We start from the raw sequence: 18,417 nt of genomic DNA, 5'->3' as shown, positions 1-18,417 counted from the left end.
TCTAAGCCAATGGGAGGCGTGGAGATGGAGTTATCCCGCCTTAAACCGGAGGGACCAATAGAAAGCCCAGGCGGCGTGTTTGAAAGTGAGGCCAAAGAAGGTGGGAGCGCGTGCTGCTGGGAGTTGTTTGGAGGTTGGCGGCGCGGGGCTGATGGTCCTCAGACAGAGCGGTCATGTCGCACAAACAAATTTACTATTCGGACAAATACGACGACGAGGAGTTCGAGTACCGGTTAGTGCCGGCGCGGGGGCCATAACGAAGTCGTGAGCTTTGACAAGTCAGGGCACGAGGAGCTAGTAACCGGGACTGAAGAGACAATCGGCGCATGCGCAGCAGATTAACCGGACGGGGTGCTATTGAGAGCATAAAGTGCATGCGCGAAGGGTAGGCGGTGATTGTAAAAGTAACAAAGTAGCGAATTTGGAGTAAGACCTTTTGGGAGAGGCGCATGTCGGTGTGATTGTTAGCTTGCAGACCACCTTCACCTTTGGAGTTCTTGGATCATTCTAAACTTTACAGTATTTGGCAAGTTGAACTTGCATTCTTTCCAGCAACACCATAGAATCGCAGGACCTAACTGGGAAAGGCGGCAAAGGCGGAGCTCGAATTTTCCTTGCGTCTTCATTGCAAAGGGAGTTAGAGAGCCTGAGTGTCACTAATTTATGGAAAGGGGCGTGGTTGTCCGGCTTGTTTTTAGGGAGGGTTCTTCGAAGAACTGGGATGTAATAAACCTGTCCAGGAACATTGAGAAAAGACTTAACAGGGACCTAATCGATACCCTTCAAATACTTTAAGAATTGGAAACAATTTTGGAGTGCTTATAAGTTTCAGGTGTTCTACTAAAGTGCAAGGATAAGCATGATCTTTGCTCTATTGAAGAATTACAGAAGACAGGGGTTTCTACAAATGTTGGCGTTCCACTAATTGTATTAAGTGTAATAGTTAAAACAACTTCCTAGTTTGTATCTTGTCTCTCAATTGGAGACCATAAAATGGAAACTTGCTTGTGTTTCTTCTCCAGCCTAATACAGGCTTCTGGGCCCTCTGGAGAATTCCGTGTGTGCTGATAAATACGTTAATCATCTGTATGCCAGGTCTTTGGAAAAGACCTCAGGCCCAATTAACTTTCTTTTTTTCTTTGCTTGGGCCCAGTTAACTTTCTTTTTCTCAGCCTCTTTATATCTGAACTGAGCTGTCTAAAATTATGTGCTTATAACACATTGCAGGGCTAGGGAGAAGTCAGGAGTTTCATCCTCTGGAAGATGTGTTAGCAGTGATATTTAGGTTTAAAAAAGGCTTTTGTTTTTTTGTGCGGTTTTGATTTTGGTTTGGTTTTTGTCTAATTAGATATTTAAGCTAATCTTTGTGCCAGGGACTTGTAGAATGTGAGCTATTTTCAGATATTTAGACTAGAATTATATTACGTCTTTAGGGGAAAAAATCTGTTACTGTACATTTTGTTGAGCATGATGAAGTCTATCTGGGTTATCCCAATTCAAATCAGAGTAATAATTTCTTGGCCATGAAAGGAGATTTTATTCTTGGTTAGGAAAGCACAGATTCCCAAAAGAAGTCTCATGGCACATCTCTTTAGATTTAGGAAAATGAAATTGAGAACAGATTTTAAAGGCAAAGTCACTGACATTTCATCCTTTGTAATGGCTTTTTCCCACAGCACTCCATAATAGGCTCTTCACAAAAATCACTTCTTTCCCTTACCATTCCTGTTCAAAACCACCTTTAATTTGCTTGGCCAGCGGTGGCACAGTGGATAGAGCGTTGACCTGGGACGCTGAAGTCCCAGGTTAAAAACCCAAGATTGTTGGCTTGAGCGCAGGGTCACCAGCTTGAGTGTGGTCAAGGCACATGTGAGAAGTGATCAATAAACAACTAAAGTGACACAACTATGAGTTGATGCTTCTCATCTCTCTCTCTAAAAAAAAAAACAAAAAAAAATACCTCTAATAACACCATGTGTGCTATGGGGCCCCCATTACATTGTTTTTAGGACAATCAACTAGAAGACCTTTTAATATATTTTTGTGAGGCTTTACATATGTTGGCTTTTATTTCTACCTGTCTCTAACCTTAATAATTTCAGATTATTAAACTCCCTGCCATCAGAAATTGGTTTCTCTCTATATTTGTCTCTAGGCTTTGTATGCAGGCACGTGCATAACAAACTGTACCCAGTACTGACACAAATTTCCTACCTTCCCATATTTCTGTTACAGGCATGTCATGTTGCCCAAGGACATAGCCAAGCTGGTCCCTAAAACCCATTTGATGTCTGAATCTGAATGGAGGAATCTTGGTGTTCAGCAGAGTCAGGGATGGGTCCATTATATGATCCATGAACCAGGTCGGTGCAATGGCTGAAGGAACCACGTGAGGCTGCTTCACTGAGGGAATGATAGGTCATATAACCCAAAGAAATAAGGGAAAGGTTTGGGTGGTTTACTGGTTTCCTACTCCACCAGTCATCTAGAAAAACTGGAGTGACCAAAAACAGACAACCTGACACTGAAAAACCATCTTTAATATATAATTCAATCAGAGGATACTCTTTTTTTTATTATTATTATTTTTTTTTTTTTTTTTTGCACTTTTCTGAAGCTGGAAACAGGGAGAGACAGTCAGACAGACTCCCGCATGCGCCCGACCGGGATCCACCTGGCACGCCCACCATGGGGCGATGCTCTGCCCACCAGGGGGCGATGCTCTGCCCATCCTGGGCGTCGCCATGTTGCGACCAGAGCCACTCTAGCGCCTGAGGCAGAGGCCACAGAGCCATCCCCAGCGCCAGGGCCATCTTTGCTCCAATGGAGCCTTGGCTGCGGGAGGGGAAGAGAGAGACAGAAAGGAAAGCACGGCGGAGGGGTGGAGAAGCAAATGGGCGCTTCTCCTGTGTGCCCTGGCCGGGAATCGAACCCGGGTCCTCTGCACGTTAGGCCGACGCTCTACCGCTGAGCCAACTGGCCAGGGCAGAGGATACTCTTTTTTTGAGGTCACATATACCCTGGGAGAGTAAGTTATGGCCCTTGTTTCATTTTCTATCAGAAAGAGAATTCTTGGGTGTGTTCCAAATAAACTAAGAAAAGTGTATTTCCTAGTAAGACACCAGACACCAAGTTGTCAGGGGAAACTAATAAAGTATGCCTTAGGGCTTTAAAAACATAACAAAATAACTGATATTAACAATTCTATATTTGACAGACAAGCCTGGCTTATGGCTCTGCTTGTAAGGTCGTGTGCTTAAATCATTTTTTTTCTTAAATCTTAATTTAGTTACTAAGATTTGAATGGGTGATAGCTGGGAAATGGGAGTGGGATAACCTATAGATTGTGCATAGAATGGTGTGAGTTTTTCCTCTTAGATTTCACCCACTCTTTCAGAACCTCACATCTTGCTGTTCCGGAGGCCACTGCCCAAGAAGACAAAGAAATGAAGCTGATGAGCCAGTTTTCAGCCTCAAGCTTTACACAGCTGTCCTCACTTGATAACATCTTTCTGATAACATGTTGCCTTGTTTCTCACTTTGGTATTTAAAGATGTTTAAAATACACTGTTTTAATGTGCTCATGACTGCTTTGCTTCTTGAGCAGAGCCAGCAGCACCACGGCCCAGCCAGAGCAGTTCTCTTTGGCTGCAGCCTCTGCTGAGTGTGACCCCAGAAACCATGGTGAGCTCTGTATCCAGCAGAATACACTTGGCAGATGGAGGAAGCATCTGAGAATAAGACCATGGCTGTGACAGGGATTTGTAAATTATCAAATTTTTTTGTTTTCCTGCCAGGTGATGTTCGTATGGTGATTTATGTTTCAATGTATTGGAAACTTTCCATTTTATTCAAGAAATCTCTTTCATGTTAAAAGCCTTGATTAAAGAGAAAGTTTTTTTACAATCTAATTCTCTATTTGTAAAGGTGTTTCCCCCTCTCAGGATGAACATCACAGACAATATCATGTTTTTAATTATATGCCCTTCAGTTAGATAATGAAGCTCAAACTTTTGTTCATAATGAGGTTTATTTCCACATTCAGGTAACTGGTTTTAATCTATCTAATCTTAAAAACAGACTTGGCTGTCAGACATCTACTGAAATACTATATTCTGATCTAACTTCTGGCGGAAGATAGAGGTTATATAGGTATAACATCTCATCAAAAGAACTGAACTGTCTGACCTGTGGTGGCACAGTGGATAAAATGTCGACCTGGAACGCTGAGGCACCAGTTCAAAACCCTGGGCTTGCCTGGTCAAGACACACATTGGAGTTGATGCTTTCTGCTCCTCCCCCCTTCTCTCTTTCTCTCTCTCTCCTCTCTGTCTAAAAATGAATAAATATCTAAAAAAAACCAAGTGAACTATTTCCCATAGTCAGGGATACTGCCTTTAATATCGTCCCAATATTTGAAGGGCATATGAGGTTAAATGGGGGAGGAGACTCAGCCAGAGGCTGCTAGTATGCTCCACTTCCTGCCAGGCCTAAGGCTCGGGCACACCTAAGGCCTGTTGGGGTTGTTTTCAGAGGTTCTCACTTTGGCTGAGCATTGGAATCACCTGGGTAGTTTTAAAAGTACTTGATCATGTCTGGCCTGTGGTGATGCAATGGATAAAGCTTTGACCTGGAATGCTGAGGTCACTGGTTTAAAGCCCCTGCCTTGCCAGGTCAAAGCACATACAAGGAACCAACTACAAGTTGATGCTTCTTGCTTCTCCCCTCCTTCACCCCTACCTTTTTCTCTCCTCTAAAAACAATAAAAAAAATAATATAAAAAAAGTACTTGATAGTAAATTATTCCAAGAGGTATTGACCTAATTGGCTTGGGATATAGCCTGGATGTGGGGATTTTAAGCATTGTTATGCAGATAATTACAGCACTACTTTTTGAAAAAACAAGTGCAAACTAGCTGTTCAAGAAAACATTTCACAGCCCTAGCTGGTGTCACAGTGGATAGAGCAGAGAGCATTCTTCTGGAGTGCTGAGGGTGCCAGCCTGACCCCAAGGTCACTGGTTCAAGCCCCAGACAGGACACAATCAGTGGTTATACAATGAAGTTGAACAGCAAGCTTATGTATCTCTCAAATCAATGGAAAAAAAGTTTCACCAAATCATAACAGCTTACCCTCTGCTTTTAAAAATAACAGAAGAGGCCTGACCTGTGGTGGTGCAGTGGATAAAGTGTCGACCTGGAACACTGAGGTCACCAGTTCAAAACCCTGGGCTTGCCTGGTCAAGGCACATATGGGAGTTGATGCTTCCTGCTCTGCTCCCCCTTCTCTCTCTCTTCTCTCTAAAATGAATAAATAAAATCTTTTAAAAATAATAATAGCCTGACCAGGCGGTGGCACAGTGGATAGAGCGTCGGACTGGGATGTGGAAGGACCCAGGTTCAAGACTCTGAGCTCGCCAGCTTGAGTGCGGGCTCATCTGGTTTGGGCAAGGCTCACCAGCTTGGACCCAAGGTCGCTGGCTCCAGCAAGGGATAGTTTGGTCTGCTGAAGGCCCGGGGTCAAGGCACATGTGAGAAAGCAATCAATGAACAACTAAGGTGTTGCAATGCGCAATGAAAAACTAATGATTGATGCTTCTCATCTCTCTCTGTTCCTGTCTGTCTGTCCCTGTCTATCCCTCTCTCTTACTCTGTCTCTGTAAAAAATAAATAAATAAAAATTTAAAAGAGAAACCACTGGTAAAGGACTGGGCCAGAGCTATTTGGGGTTTTGGAGGGTTTCACCCCCAAAAATATCACCATCATTACTAATAGAACACATGGCTATGTCATTAGGCATATACGACTTTTATTTATTTACTTATTTTTATTTTCTAGGACTTTATTTTTTAGAGCTGAGTTTAATTGGAAAAACAGGGTTTATTACTTCAGAACAAATGGTCAAAGCAGCGGTTCTCAACCGCCGGGGTCGCGACCCACAGGTTGAGAACCGCTGGTCTAAAGCCTGGATCTACTATTCACTTTGTTTTGTGGGATCCCTTCACCTTTCTAAGCCTGTGGCCCATCTGTAAAACAGGCATATCTATCTTAGAAGGTTTTTAGAAGTCAAATTTGTCCAGGTGTGGTCCAAATGGTGAATGAATTTTAAACCTTTACTACAGAGGCCCTGGCCAGTTGGCTCAGTGGTAGAGCGTTGGCCTGGCGTGCAAGAGTCCCAGGTTCGATTCCCGGCCAGCACACACAGGAGAAGCGCCCATCTGCTTCTCCACCCCTCCCCCTCTCCTTCCTCTCTGTCTCTCTCTTCCCCTCCTACAGCCAGGGCTCCATTGGAGCAAGGTTGGCCCTGTCGCCCAGGATGGCTCTATGGCCTCTGCCTCAGGCGCTAGAATGGCTCTGGTTGCAACAGAGCAACGCCCCCTGGTGGGCATGCCGGGTGGATCCCAGTCAGGCACATGCGGGAGTCTGTCTGACTGCCTCCCCGTTTCCAACTTCAGAAAAATACAAAAACAACAACAACAAAAAACAAACAAACAAAAACTTTGCCTGACCTGTGGTGGCGCAGTGTATAAAGCATCATTCTGGAAACACTGAGGTTGCTGGTTCAAAACCCTGGGCTTGCCTGGTCAAGGCAAATATGGGAGTTGATGCTTCCTGCTCCTCCCCCCCTCCCCTCTCTATAATGAATAAATAAAATCTTTAAAAAATAAAAAAATTTAAAAAAACCTTTACTACAGAAAACAAAGTCCATAGACCAGTAGCATCAGCATGACTTGAGAGCTTGTTAAATGCATGTGAGGCCCCACCCAAGGTACCCAGATGATTAGTATGAACATTAAGGTTTGAGAAGCACTTTTAGACCTAACGCAACCGAAATGAGAAGTTACAATGATGTAAGTTAGGAGAGTAGTCTAAAGTGGACACATGGCACTCCCTGGCTGCTGCCCTCACTTGTAGCTGTGAGAGCAATAAATGGGAGGGGTGATGTTTAAACTAAGCACTACCTGGAGCAAGGTGGGGTAAAGGTTTTTATCAGAGGTTTAGTAATTTGCTTTATCATTTATATCAGAGACAAATGAAAGTTCTACACACTAAAAACCCACCTCCAGGATCTTCCTACCTCACAGGCAATGCTGATAATTATTCTTGTTGTCCCTCCAACTTACATCTGCTACAGTGTCAAATCCCTTCTGATACCAGTAGCAGTATACCATAATCCCTTAGTCTCTAACAGAGTCATGGTTAATGAAAACAACCATGCACCCAAGAATCTGAATACAGAACACAGGTTACTGTCAAGTTTCCCTTTATTTCCAGCAGCAAAAAGGAGCACCTAAAAATCTTTAGAGTACCTCCAACAACCACTCCTTTCGCGCCGCAGCCTTTCTGCCACCACCCCACACCCCCACCCCTACATCCATATCCACAAATACCAGATCCTGGCCTCTACAATTCCGGGTGAGGGGTGACCACGTGGTTGTCGCTAATAATGACCCAGCACTGCTCCCGCCCTCTAGTTAAGGCTCGCGAGCGACAGTTGGCTTCACCAATGGACCCGTGGAAGTAGTCTGAGCGACAGCCAAATGACCAATTAATATGAGGTAAGTCTAGGACTAGGGCGGGACTGCAAGTACGGAAGCTGCCCTGGGACAGAAGGAAAGGAGAGAGGAAAAGAATTGCCGAAGGAGTCAAAAGCAGGTGAGAACATGAGAAAAATCTGTAGTAGGAAGAATGGTAGGAGAGAAGGGATTCCGGGCTAGAAAGAGTGCGGAAATCTGCAGAAGAAAGCGGCTGAATTCTGATCGGGATGGAGGGAGGAAACGCATTTAAAGAGGCCAAACTCCAGGAACAGGTAGATATTAAAGGGACAGATGCCCCAAAGAGAAGAGACATTTAAAGGTGCAGGTGCGCAAGATAAAGCAGACCCGAGGAGCAGAGCTCTACGGACACAAGACATGAAAAGTGGTAGCTGCTTGGGAGAGCATGACATTTTAAGAAGACAAGAGCTAAGCTTAGAAGACATTTAAAGAGGCAGGGGCCGGGGTTTGAGAACATGTTTATTAAAGAGGCATCTAGGGCTTGGTGAGGAAGATCATGCACTCCTGCTCTCCCCCATTGTACTTTCTGGTTCCTCCAGGTTCCCTCAACCCCGGACCCCCTGTTCCCAGGCTATGGCCCCCAGTGCCCTTTAGATCTGGCGGGACTCCCGTCCTGGCGACCCCTATTTGGGGGTCTGGGTGGCTACTGGAGGGCCTTGCAGTGGGGCAGAGAAGGCAGGACAATGGCATCTAGGGCTTCTGAACCTCCCCCAGGGCGCAGCGTGACAGCGGGCATCATCATTGTTGGAGATGAGATCCTCAAGGTGTGTCTGGGACAGAAGAGGGGGGAGAGTGGGGTGTTCTGTCCTTAAGAGTCTTCACGTTGTGTTGAGGGAGGATGAACCAGGGTGGGGCTTCCTTGCTGCAGTAGGATCCTGGATTGAGTCCAATATGGTGGATGAAAAGTGACCCTCAGTCTTTCAATTACTCTGTTGAAAATTTTATAGTACATAAAGTCCCTACAATTTGCCAAGCAGTATAGTATGAGGAGGGGCTTCACATAAATGACAAGGAATCCAGCATGTAAAGGAAGTACAGGTGCATGTATTATTTAAAACTTAAATCCAGCTAAACTGGGAAATGATCCAAAGCACTCAGCAGAGTAGATAAATGAGATAGAAGGAAATTACTAGAAGAGAAATTCTTCAGGGAAGTCATGGTAGGTATCAGGTTTGTAATAGTAAATAGTGATACCTATTTTTTGAAGTGCTTACTAGAACCTGACAATGGGCTTATTACATCACATGTGATTTTAATAATCCTCACAACAACATCATGAGACTGGTACTTTATTATAAATCTTAATAGATTATGAGACTAAGGCTCAGAGAGGTTGAGAAACTTTCCCAAGGTAACACAGCTAGGAAGTAGTAGATGGACTTCCAACCTGATTATCTCTTACTCCCTTAACCCTGTAGAGCAGTAGTGGAGATGGAGCTGGAAAAGGAGATTGCATACACACCGTGGACAGACAACCTCAAATATTCTACAAAAGAATTTGAACTTTATTCTATATGTGGTTGGAAACAACAAATGGCTTTTGAACCCAAGAGTGATGCAATCACAGTGACATATTAGGAAGGGTATTCAGAAGGCACCAGGCAGAGAGAGCACTGTGGCTGGAGGCTGGGAGCCTGGCCAGGGTGCTGTTGCAACTGTCCAGGTGAAAGGTGCCAAGAACCTACTTGGTGGCAGTAGGGACAGAGAAGAGAGCAGATGGGGAGACATTTCAGAAGTGGAGTTGACAGCATGAAGAGGCCACTAGCTATGGACAGTGTCTTGGGATGCCATTGAGAGCCAGGGATAGGGTGATGATGCCCCATAGGCACTTGGAGTCAGGAAACTGAGACTGTCTTGGTTGGTGAGGATGTAGAGGAGTTGTCCACATAGAATTGATAATTGAATTTATAAGCATAGATGAGGTCAAAATCACAGTGCAGAGAAAGAGGCCCAAGGGATATCACATCATCCCTGACTCCGTTCACATGGATCTTCCCACTCTTGTGCTCAGTCCAGAATTCTTAGCAGCCTGAGATGGTATCCCCCAGAGAACAGTGCCCCATCATCAGGCGGATACAGCTTTCATCCCTGCCCCCTTTGCCCTTTATCCCATAACAATAACACTCTCATCTTCTCCATCTCCAATCTCCCAGGGACATACTCAGGACACCAACACCTACTTCCTGTGCCGGACACTGCGCTCCCTGGGGGTCCAGGTGTGCCGAGTCTCTGTTGTACCCGATGAGGTAGCCACCATTGCTGCTGAGGTCACCTCTTTTTCCAACCGCTTCACCCACGTCCTCACGGCAGGGGGCATTGGTCCCACTCATGATGATGTGACCTTTGAAGCAGTAGCACAGGCCTTTGGGGATGAGCTCAAGCCACACCCTGAGCTGGAAGCAGCCATAAAAGCCCTAGGAAGGGAGGGCTGGGAGAAGCTGTCACTGGTGCCCTCCTCTGCCCGCCTGCATTACGGGACAGATCCTCACACAGGCCACCCCTTCAGATTCCCACTGGTCTCGGTCCGCAACGTCTACCTCTTCCCAGGCATTCCAGAGCTGCTACGGCGGGTGCTGGAGGGGCTGAAGGGGTTGTTTCAAAACTCAGCTGTTCAGTTCCACTTGCGGGAGCTGTATGTGGCAGCTGACGAGGCCTCTATTGCCCCCATCCTGGCTGAGGCCCAGGCCCACTTTGGACACAGGCTTGGCCTTGGTTCCTACCCTGACTGGGGCAGCAACTACTATCAGGTGAAGCTGACACTGGACTCAGAGGAAGAAGGGCCTCTGGAGGAATGCCTAGCTTACCTGACTGCCCGTCTGCCTCAAGGATCATTGGTCCCCTACATACCCAATGCCATGGAGAAGGCCAGTGAGGCTGTATACAAACTTGCCAAATCAGGTAGGGGCATAGGCACCAAATCACAGGTGCTACCCTAGGTCCCAGGAATCTAAGGGTTGTTGGAGGCTTCCCAAAAATCCAGAAGAAGATAGAGGATAGCTACAGTTGATTCACTCATTCTTTCAATAAATATTGATTGAGTACCCACTTTCACCAGCACTGTGTTGGGGCTTGGGGAGGTAGCTCAACAGGACAAATGTATACCCTATTGTATGGGCCAGGAAAGGTAGGTGTTAAACAGGCAATCATGCATGAGATGTCGGTAATGAAGGACTACACAGCAAGAAGCTCGGCCTTGATCTGGGGTCAAAGAAGGCTTTGGGCAAGTGACATATAAGCTGCGTGATAAGGATTTGGCCAGACCAGGAGTGGGACAAGAGCACACAGTATGAGAGAGGGCTTAGAAGGAAGCAGCAGGAGGTTTAGGAGAATGGAAAGAAACTAGGACCCGGGAGGGGAGACACTGAGATGTGTGGCTGAATGACAGTCACGGAGCAGAAGGAATCTGAACTTCATCCTGGGAACACTGGGAAGATATTGAAGGGTTTTAAGCAAGGGTATAATGGTCCCCACTGCCTTTTGACATCCATATATGTCTGTCTGATGGCCTCTTCCCTATCTGTCTGGCAGGGTCTTCTCTGGGGAAAAAGGTGGCAGGTGCCCTGCATATCATCGAGACTGCCTTGGCTCGATACAACCTCACCCAGCTCTGTGTGGGCTTCAATGGAGGCAAGGACTGCACTGCCCTCCTGCACCTCTTCCACGCGGCTGTGCAGAGGTGAGCCTATCCCCTGGAGGCAAAACCCCAGAGATACCAAGATACTGGATCTGCCCCATCCTCTAGTTCCCCATCCTAGGAAGCAAGGAGAAAAACTGGTGTCTGAGTCGGGTTGGAGAAGGAGGTACCCACAGTGACCTCTCGGTTCCCTTCCCCCACCATATTATTGAGCATCTGGCCCTCGGGGTGGATGTGCAGGCCACCATCCCTGACCACAGGGAGGTCCTGTTCCTGTTGAGGAGGTGAGATTTACTTACCTGAAACAGGATATATACTCCAGATTTAAGAGGTAAGAGATCTGCGCGGGCTTCCAGAGGATGTAGGTACTGATGTGTGGGAAAGACCAAGAAAGAGGAAGAAGGGAAGATATGCATCCCAGAGGCCAAAGAGAACAATACAGACTCTCTGGAGGGCATTTCCCTGCCCATGCTGGCAAGCCTGTGGTTTCTCCCCTCCCCAGGAAGCACCCTGATACTCGAGAACCCCTCCAGATCCTATATATCCGCAGCATCTCCCCTTTCCCTGAGCTGGAGCAGTTTCTACAGGATACCATCAAGAGGTACTAGGGGCCTGGAGGTTTGGGCTCCAAAAGGGACTTGGCAGTGCTCGTTCATGACTCCCAGGCCTCCCCCTTTCTCAGGTACAATCTGCAGGTGCTGGAGGCTGAGGGTGACATGAAGCAAGCCCTGAGCCAGCTGCAGGCACGGTACCCCCAGCTGGAGGCCGCCTTGATGGGCACCCGCCGCACAGACCCCTACTCCTGCAGCCTCAGCCCCTTCAGCCCCACCGACCCAGGCTGGCCCACATTCATGCGCATCAACCCACTGCTGGTAATGTGGAAGAGGACTTCCTGCTTTCAGGCTCATGTCCCCTATCAGTCGTTGCACCCTGGCCTCCTGAGGTGGGGACATTGAAGCCTGGGGCTTGGATGAAGGATCCCCGTCATCCAAGGAAGGCTGTGCTGTTTGTTCATTCAGCCTTTTGACAAGTATTTATTGAGCATTAATTCAGTAGCAGGCATTATGCTTTTTCACTATGGACAGAACAGTGACCTAGACCTGTACTATCCAATATGGTAGTCATTAGTCATTTATTTACATTCAAATCATAATTAAAATGAAATACAAATGACTAGAACACTGACTTATGTATTTTAAAAGGATGATTTTTTTTTTTTTACAGAGACAGTCAGAGGAATAGATAGGGACAGACAGACAGGAACGGAGAGAGATGAGAAGCATCAATCATCAGTTTTTTGTTGTGTCCCTTTAGTTGTTCATTGATTGCTTTCTCATATGTGCCTTGACCGTGGGGCTAGAGCAGACCGAGTAACCCCTTGCTCAAGCCAGCGACCTTGGGCTCAAGCTGGTGAGCTTTTTTGCTCAAACCAGATGAGCCTGTGCTCAAGCTGGTGACCTCAGGGTCTTGAACCTGGGTCCTCCGCATCCCAGTCTGACGCTCTATCCACTGCGCCACTGCCTGGTCAGGCAAAAGGATGAATATTTTTAAAGGATGAATTTTAATGGCATGTGAATTATATCAATTTTAAAAATTAAACCCAATTTAAAATTTAGTTCTTCAGTTAAACTAGCCACATTTCAAGGACCCACCATGTTAGATAGCACAGAAAGAGAACATTTCACATTGCAGAAAGTTCTGGCCAGCTGTGACTGACACAAATATAGCCCCTCCCTATCATGCCAGTGGAGGGTGGATTGGAAATGGAAAGGGCACAGGATGAAGTTTCTCTTTCTTATTGTTTGGCCTACACAGAGCAAGATGTACCAGCGAATAAGATAGCAGGTCCTCAGTGGCCAAGGTAGCAGAAGAGCCCTGAACGGCCCCTTTCCCAGGCAGCAGAGGGTAGAGTAGGAGAGGGCATTATTTGTGACTCTTCTCTGACTCTGACCTCCCAGGACTGGACCTACAGAGACATCTGGGACTTTCTACGTCAGCTGTTTGTCCCGTACTGTATCCTGTATGACCAAGGGTAAGGGTGCTGGAAGAGAATAGGTATGGGGAAACGTGTGGGTGCTGAGATAGGGAGCCACCCCACCACACACTTGCCCTCTATTCTCCCGGCTCCAGCTACACATCACTGGGGAGCCAGGAGAACACTGTGCAGAATCCAGCCCTGAAGTACCTGGGCCCAGGAGGACAGCCCACCTACCGTCCAGCCTACCTACTTGAGAACGAAGAGGAAGAGCGGAACTCCCGCAAGTGACCTCCCACTCTTGCCCACTCCAGGAGGAAGAGAAGGAGGCTGCCCTGCGGTATAACCTCTCAATAAACTGTGCCTCTCTTCTCTTGTGCCTGTTGCTGTGGCTGTGTCTTCCTGCTCCCAGGGGGATGGGAAAAGCAGAGTGGGCCAGGCCCTACCAGTTCTGAGCTGGCAGTTCTCACTCTGAGGGGCTGGCAAGGAGCTCTTAGTGGTGATTCTGACTGAATGCTGAACTGGGCAGGAGCCCACCAGAGGGTGGGAGCAGGGAATTGTGCTAACCACTGGGGGTACCAGCAACCAAGCAGGGCACCCGAGATTTCTAGGCTCAGGCTAGAGGAGGGAAGCTGAGCTGGCCTGGCTGTGGAGGATGAAAGATGGAATGGCCAAGTCCTCCTCCTCCTAACCCAACCCCGCCTCCACCACTGTGCACAGGGGCTGACTCAGCCCATTCTCAGGCCCAGAACCTTCCCTGTTAGACCCTGGGGCCTTTGTCCCTGTAGTCATGAGGCCTGAGGGGGTGGGGACACTGCTGATAAAAGGCACCGGAGGCATCTCCCACACCCTCAGAGCTGCTGCCCACATGCAGGCCCGAACACAGCCCCTAGCCCAGGCCTTGCCCTTCTCCCTCAGAGGGGCCCTGCGAGACGCTGGGCTCCGAGTGCCTGTTGTAAAGATGGGCACTAGGTGGGAAGGCCTGGAGCGCACCCTAAAGGAAGTTGCCTATATCCTCCTCTGCTGCTGGTGTGTGAAGGAGCTGCTGGATTAAAGGCAGCAGGGAGCTGCATCCTGCCAGCACCACGGCTGGCGTCCCTCTGGTGAGCGGGATAGGGCAAACAGGAGGCATGACTGCAGTTTCTGTGGTAGAGCCTGTCTCTCAGCTTCCTATTCTCTTCTTTAGTGCCCAGCCCAACCCCCATCAAGACTCCTGGCGCCAGCTGCACTGGACCAAGGATGGGCCACAAACAACGAGTGAAGTGTGGATCCTGCTTTGAGTTGGTGCCGTCTCTCAGACTTGCCTTGTCTCTGGGCCTCCATTCCCAAACCCCACCTCTGGTGAACTGCTGGTGCACAGGACCTTGGCCTGCTGGCTAGGACCCCAATAAGACTGCAGTAGGACCTGGCACTCCTCCAAACCTGGCACAGTGAGCCCACCAGCCCGGATGGTTGATCTTACCATACTCTCTTAGTGGCAGGAATGGGCTGCCCCTAATATCTCTGAAAGTCACTGAACTATATATAAAATAAATAGGCCTTAAGGCCAAAGTTCCCAATGTCTAAAGAAAAATCAGTAAAAGTCATCACTGGAAGGGTCTTGGAGCCAGGGTGCTGACCAGGGAGGGAAGGAGGTTGTCCTCTATGAAACAGACTGAACGCCAGGTTTCCTGACTCACTAATACCTGAGTGGGAAGGATGGAAAGGCCAAGTTGTTCCCACCTTGTGGGTAGGGAGGGGTCCAGTTTGGGTGGGGTCTTCTGTGAGGCCCTGTGCATTAGGATGGGAACCCAAATAGAAGAACTGGTCTTGCCAATTTTTGCCTCTGAGAATTTTGGGGGAAAGCCCTACTCCCCAGCTCATGGAGGAAGTAAGGGCCCTGCTCCTCCAGCTCACAAAGTTGCAAGGAAAATGCACCTATGTGGGCACACAGGTTCCTCAGGCTTATCACGGGACACAACAGCCAGAAGGAGCAGAATCAACCCTTCACTTGCCCCTGGCTGGCACCAGCAATTGCTTTCCCTGAATTACTCCCAGTGGTAGGTACACATGACCATTTACATCATCTTGCTCATGCTTACTCATGCTTATTGACATACCCATTCACAGCCCCCTACAACATCAGAGCCAGCTATAGGGTCCCCCCGATCATAGCCTCTCATACCCTGGCCCTTCTTGGAGCCCAATTATTGCTTCCCATTTCTCTCCTGGGGAACTGGCCTGGGGATGGTATATGGGTCCCTCCCTTTTCTCCCAGGAGCTGGCTCTTCCTCAGCCTTCTTCTTGGTTAACTGCTTTTTCTCCAGGTTTACTTTATTTTTATTTTATTTATTTATTTATTTTTAGCAAAAGAGAGAGAGGCAGGCAGGCAGGCAGGCAGGGAGATGAGAAGTATCAACTTGTAGTTGTGGCACTGTGGTTGTTCATTGATTGCTTTTTCATATGTGCCCTGACCAGGGGGCTCCAGCTGAGCCAGTGACCCCTTGCTCAAGCCCGGGCTTAAAGCCAGTGACTATGGGGTCATGTGTATGATCCCACACTCAAGTTGGTGATCTTGCACTCAAGCTGGTGAGCCCCGTGCTCAAGCTGGCAACATCAGGGTTTTAAACCTGGGTCCTCAGCATCCCAAGTTGATGCTCTATTCATTGTACCACCTGGTCAGGCTATTTAATTTTTCAGAGAGAGAGACAGACAGACAGACAGACAGACAGTTGATGAGAAGTATCAACTCGTAGTTGCAGCACTTTAATTGTTCATGGATTGCTTCTCATACATGCCTTGATGGGGGGGGGGGCTCCAACTGAGTGAGTGACCCCTTGCTCAAGCCAATGACCTTGGGCTCAAGCCAGCAACCATAGGATTATGTTGATAATCTCACACTCAGGTTGGCAACCCTGCGCTCAAGCCAGATGAGACCATGTTCAAACCGGCAACCTCAGGATTTCAAACCTGAGTCCTCAGCATTCCAGATTGGTGCTCTATCCACTGCACCACCACTAATCAGGCTTATTTTTCTTTTTGTAAAAGTAACATATGCTGAAAGTAAATAATTTTGATAGTAAAAGGTAAAGCTCCCTTCTATACCTATTCCCTAGCCCCCAGCTCTCATCCCTGGAGGTAACTATGGTTACCGGTTTCTTAGCATTATAAAGATAGTCCATGCATAGTATATTCATTCACTTAACAAATATATTTTTTTCATGTTTATTTTATTGATTTTTAGAGAGGAAGGGAGACAGACAGAGACAGGAACATCAATCTGTTCCTGTATGTGCCCTGACCAGGAATCAAACTGGCAACTTATGTGCTTTGGGCCGATGCTGTAACCAACTGAACTATCTGGCCAGGCCTTAACAAATACTATTGAGCATCCACTAGTATATACCAATATGGGTGCCTTGAATAGAGCACTGAGTAAAATAGATCCCGCCTGACCAGGCGGTGGCGCAGTGGTTAGAGCGTCAGACTGGGATGCAGAGGACCCAGGTTCAAGACCCCGAGGTCGCCAGCTTGAGCGTGGGCTCATCTGCTTTGAGCAAAAGCTCACCAGCTTGGACCCAAGGTTGCTGGCTCGAGCAAGAGGTTACTTGGTCTGCTGAAGGCCTGTGGTGAAGGCACATATGAGAAAGCAATCAATGAACAACTAAGGTCTCGCAATGAAAAACTGATGCGATGCTTCTCATCTCTCTCCGTTCCTGTCTGTCTGTCCCTGTCTATCCCTATCTCTGACTCTCTCTCTGTCCCTGTAAAAAAAAAGAGAGAGAGATCCCTATACTGGTGAACCTAATATTCTGGTGGGTGGATACAGAAAATAAAATATAAACATAAAAAATAAATATAGAGCCTGACCAGGTGGTGGCGCAGTGGATAGAACGTCGGACTGGAACGCGGAGGACCCAGGTTCGAAACCCCGAGGTCCCAGCTTGAGCGCGGGCCCTTCTGGCTTGAGTGCAGAGTTGCTGGCTTGAGCATGGGATCATATACATGATGGCTTGAGCCCAAGGTTACTAGCTTGAGCAAGGGGTCACTCACTCTGCTGTAGCCCACCCCATCAAGGCACATATGAGAAAGCAACCAATGAATAACTAAGGAGCTGCAACGAAGGATTGATGCTTCTCATCTCTCGCCCTTCCTGTCTGACTGTCCCTATCTGTCTCTCTCTCTGCTTAAGTCACACAAAAATAAAATATATAGAGATATTATTAGGTCATAGGTGCTATGAAAAAAAGAAAAGGTTTAACAAGAGATGTAAGTGGAGGCAGGTCAGAGGTGGGGGGTCAGGGGAGGGATGGGGGGACTAGTGAACCATGATAAGAATTTGAGATTTTATGAGGAGTTATTGCTGGGTGTTGAGCATGAACTGATTTTTTATTTAAAAGGCTCACACTGGCTGCTGTGTTAAAAATAGACTTAAGGAGAAAAAGGTAGCAGAAGAGAGACCTATTAGGTAGTAATGGACACAATCCAGGACAGCCATGTTGTTGGCTTGTAGCAGGCTTACAGTAATAGCAGTGGTGAGAAGGGGCCAGATTCTGCATACACTTAATTCATTTAGTTGATGACATACTCTACTCATGGTTCTATATCTTTTTTTTTTTTATGGTTCTTTTTTTTTTTTTAATTTTTTATTAAACTTTTTTTTAAATTTTTTTTATTATTCATTTTTAGAGAGGAGAGAGAGAGGGAGAGACAGAGAGGGAGAGAGAGGAGAGAGAGAAGGGGGGAGGAGCTGGAAGCATCAATTCCCATATGTGCCTTGACCAGGCAAGCCCAGGGTTTCGAACCGGTGACCTCAGCATTTCCAGGTCGACACTTTATCCACTGCGCCACCACAGGTCAGGCCTTTTTTATGGTTCTATATCTTGCTTTTTCCCTTAAAATATCTTGTACAGGATTCCACATCAGTACATTTACAGCCTGCTCATTCTTTTTTGTGGCAGTGTAGTACTACAACTCAAGATTATATCTTATCCCTGGCAGCTCAGCACGCCTCTTTAGGCAGCCACAAAATGCAGGTCAGTGCTCTTGCCTGGTACCTTCAGAGCCCCACCCTCATCCCAGGGCACATAAATGAGGAGGGTTAAGGTTCTAAATCCAACTAGAGAGAGCTTAGTGGTGGAGGCAGACACAGAATTTATCTATCTGAATTGGGGCTCATAACCTGTTTCTTTCCTGGCCAGCTCCAGCCCTTCCCTGGCCTTCTGCCTCCTTTTCCTTTCTTAGGCCCCACTCCCACCAAGCTGAGCTGTGCCC

General features: G+C 47.3%; 3 protein-coding genes and 1 non-coding gene across 5 annotated transcripts; 3 read left to right on the top strand and 1 right to left on the bottom strand.

Moving 5' to 3' along the window:
* Positions 1-96: 96 nt before the first annotated feature.
* Positions 97-4,193, top strand: CKS1B (CDC28 protein kinase regulatory subunit 1B). The gene is made up of 3 exons (XM_066362338.1): positions 97-232; positions 2,236-2,363; positions 3,398-4,193. The coding sequence occupies exons 1-3, from the start codon at positions 174-176 to the stop codon at positions 3,448-3,450; spliced, it is 240 nt and encodes a 79-aa protein (XP_066218435.1). The 5' UTR covers positions 97-173; the 3' UTR covers positions 3,451-4,193.
* Positions 2,912-2,987, bottom strand: TRNAV-AAC (transfer RNA valine (anticodon AAC)). The gene has a single exon. It is a non-coding gene; the product is annotated as a tRNA-Val (tRNA).
* A 3,394-nt stretch (positions 4,194-7,587) lies between the features above and the next one.
* On the top strand, positions 7,588-13,543 carry FLAD1 (flavin adenine dinucleotide synthetase 1). Of its 2 annotated transcripts, XM_066362333.1 has the most exons (8): positions 7,588-7,655; positions 8,095-8,319; positions 9,709-10,453; positions 11,084-11,231; positions 11,692-11,790; positions 11,872-12,061; positions 13,148-13,221; positions 13,320-13,543. In XM_066362333.1, exons 2-8 carry the CDS (start codon positions 8,239-8,241, stop codon positions 13,453-13,455), a joined length of 1,473 nt encoding a protein of 490 aa, XP_066218430.1. In that variant the 5' UTR covers positions 7,588-7,655; positions 8,095-8,238; the 3' UTR covers positions 13,456-13,543. The 2 variants fall into 2 exon arrangements, with proteins under 2 accessions (XP_066218430.1, XP_066218429.1); XM_066362332.1 differs by lacking the exon at positions 7,588-7,655 and having other exon boundaries at positions 8,101-8,319; positions 11,872-12,026.
* A 456-nt stretch (positions 13,544-13,999) lies between these two features.
* LENEP (lens epithelial protein) lies at positions 14,000-14,718 on the top strand. The gene is made up of 2 exons (XM_066362334.1): positions 14,000-14,267; positions 14,351-14,718. The coding sequence occupies exon 1, from the start codon at positions 14,033-14,035 to the stop codon at positions 14,216-14,218; it is 186 nt and encodes a 61-aa protein (XP_066218431.1). The 5' UTR covers positions 14,000-14,032; the 3' UTR covers positions 14,219-14,267; positions 14,351-14,718.
* The last annotated feature ends 3,699 nt before the right edge of the window (positions 14,719-18,417 follow it).

Source organism: Saccopteryx leptura, chromosome 2 (assembly GCF_036850995.1).
Source record: "Saccopteryx leptura isolate mSacLep1 chromosome 2, mSacLep1_pri_phased_curated, whole genome shotgun sequence".
NCBI classification, from domain to species: domain Eukaryota; kingdom Metazoa; phylum Chordata; class Mammalia; order Chiroptera; family Emballonuridae; genus Saccopteryx; species Saccopteryx leptura.
Note: the sequence above shows the minus strand (reverse complement) of the source record. Positions and strands in the feature narration are given on the sequence as shown.

Excerpts from the sequence above, each read along its gene's own strand:
- CKS1B (XM_066362338.1), top strand. The coding sequence starts at position 174 with ATGTCGCACAAACAAATTTACTATTCGGACAAATACGACGACGAGGAG. Across the intron at positions 233-2,235 it reads GACGAGGAGTTCGAGTACCG|GCATGTCATGTTGCCCAAGG; the intron begins GTTAGTGCCGGC and ends TTTCTGTTACAG. Across the intron at positions 2,364-3,397 it reads TTATATGATCCATGAACCAG|AACCTCACATCTTGCTGTTC; the intron begins GTCGGTGCAATG and ends CCACTCTTTCAG.
- FLAD1 (XM_066362333.1), top strand. The coding sequence starts at position 8,239 with ATGGCATCTAGGGCTTCTGAACCTCCCCCAGGGCGCAGCGTGACAGCG. Across the intron at positions 10,454-11,083 it reads ATACAAACTTGCCAAATCAG|GGTCTTCTCTGGGGAAAAAG; the intron begins GTAGGGGCATAG and ends TCTGTCTGGCAG. Across the intron at positions 11,791-11,871 it reads CTACAGGATACCATCAAGAG|GTACAATCTGCAGGTGCTGG; the intron begins GTACTAGGGGCC and ends CCCCTTTCTCAG.
- LENEP (XM_066362334.1), top strand. The coding sequence starts at position 14,033 with ATGCAGGCCCGAACACAGCCCCTAGCCCAGGCCTTGCCCTTCTCCCTC.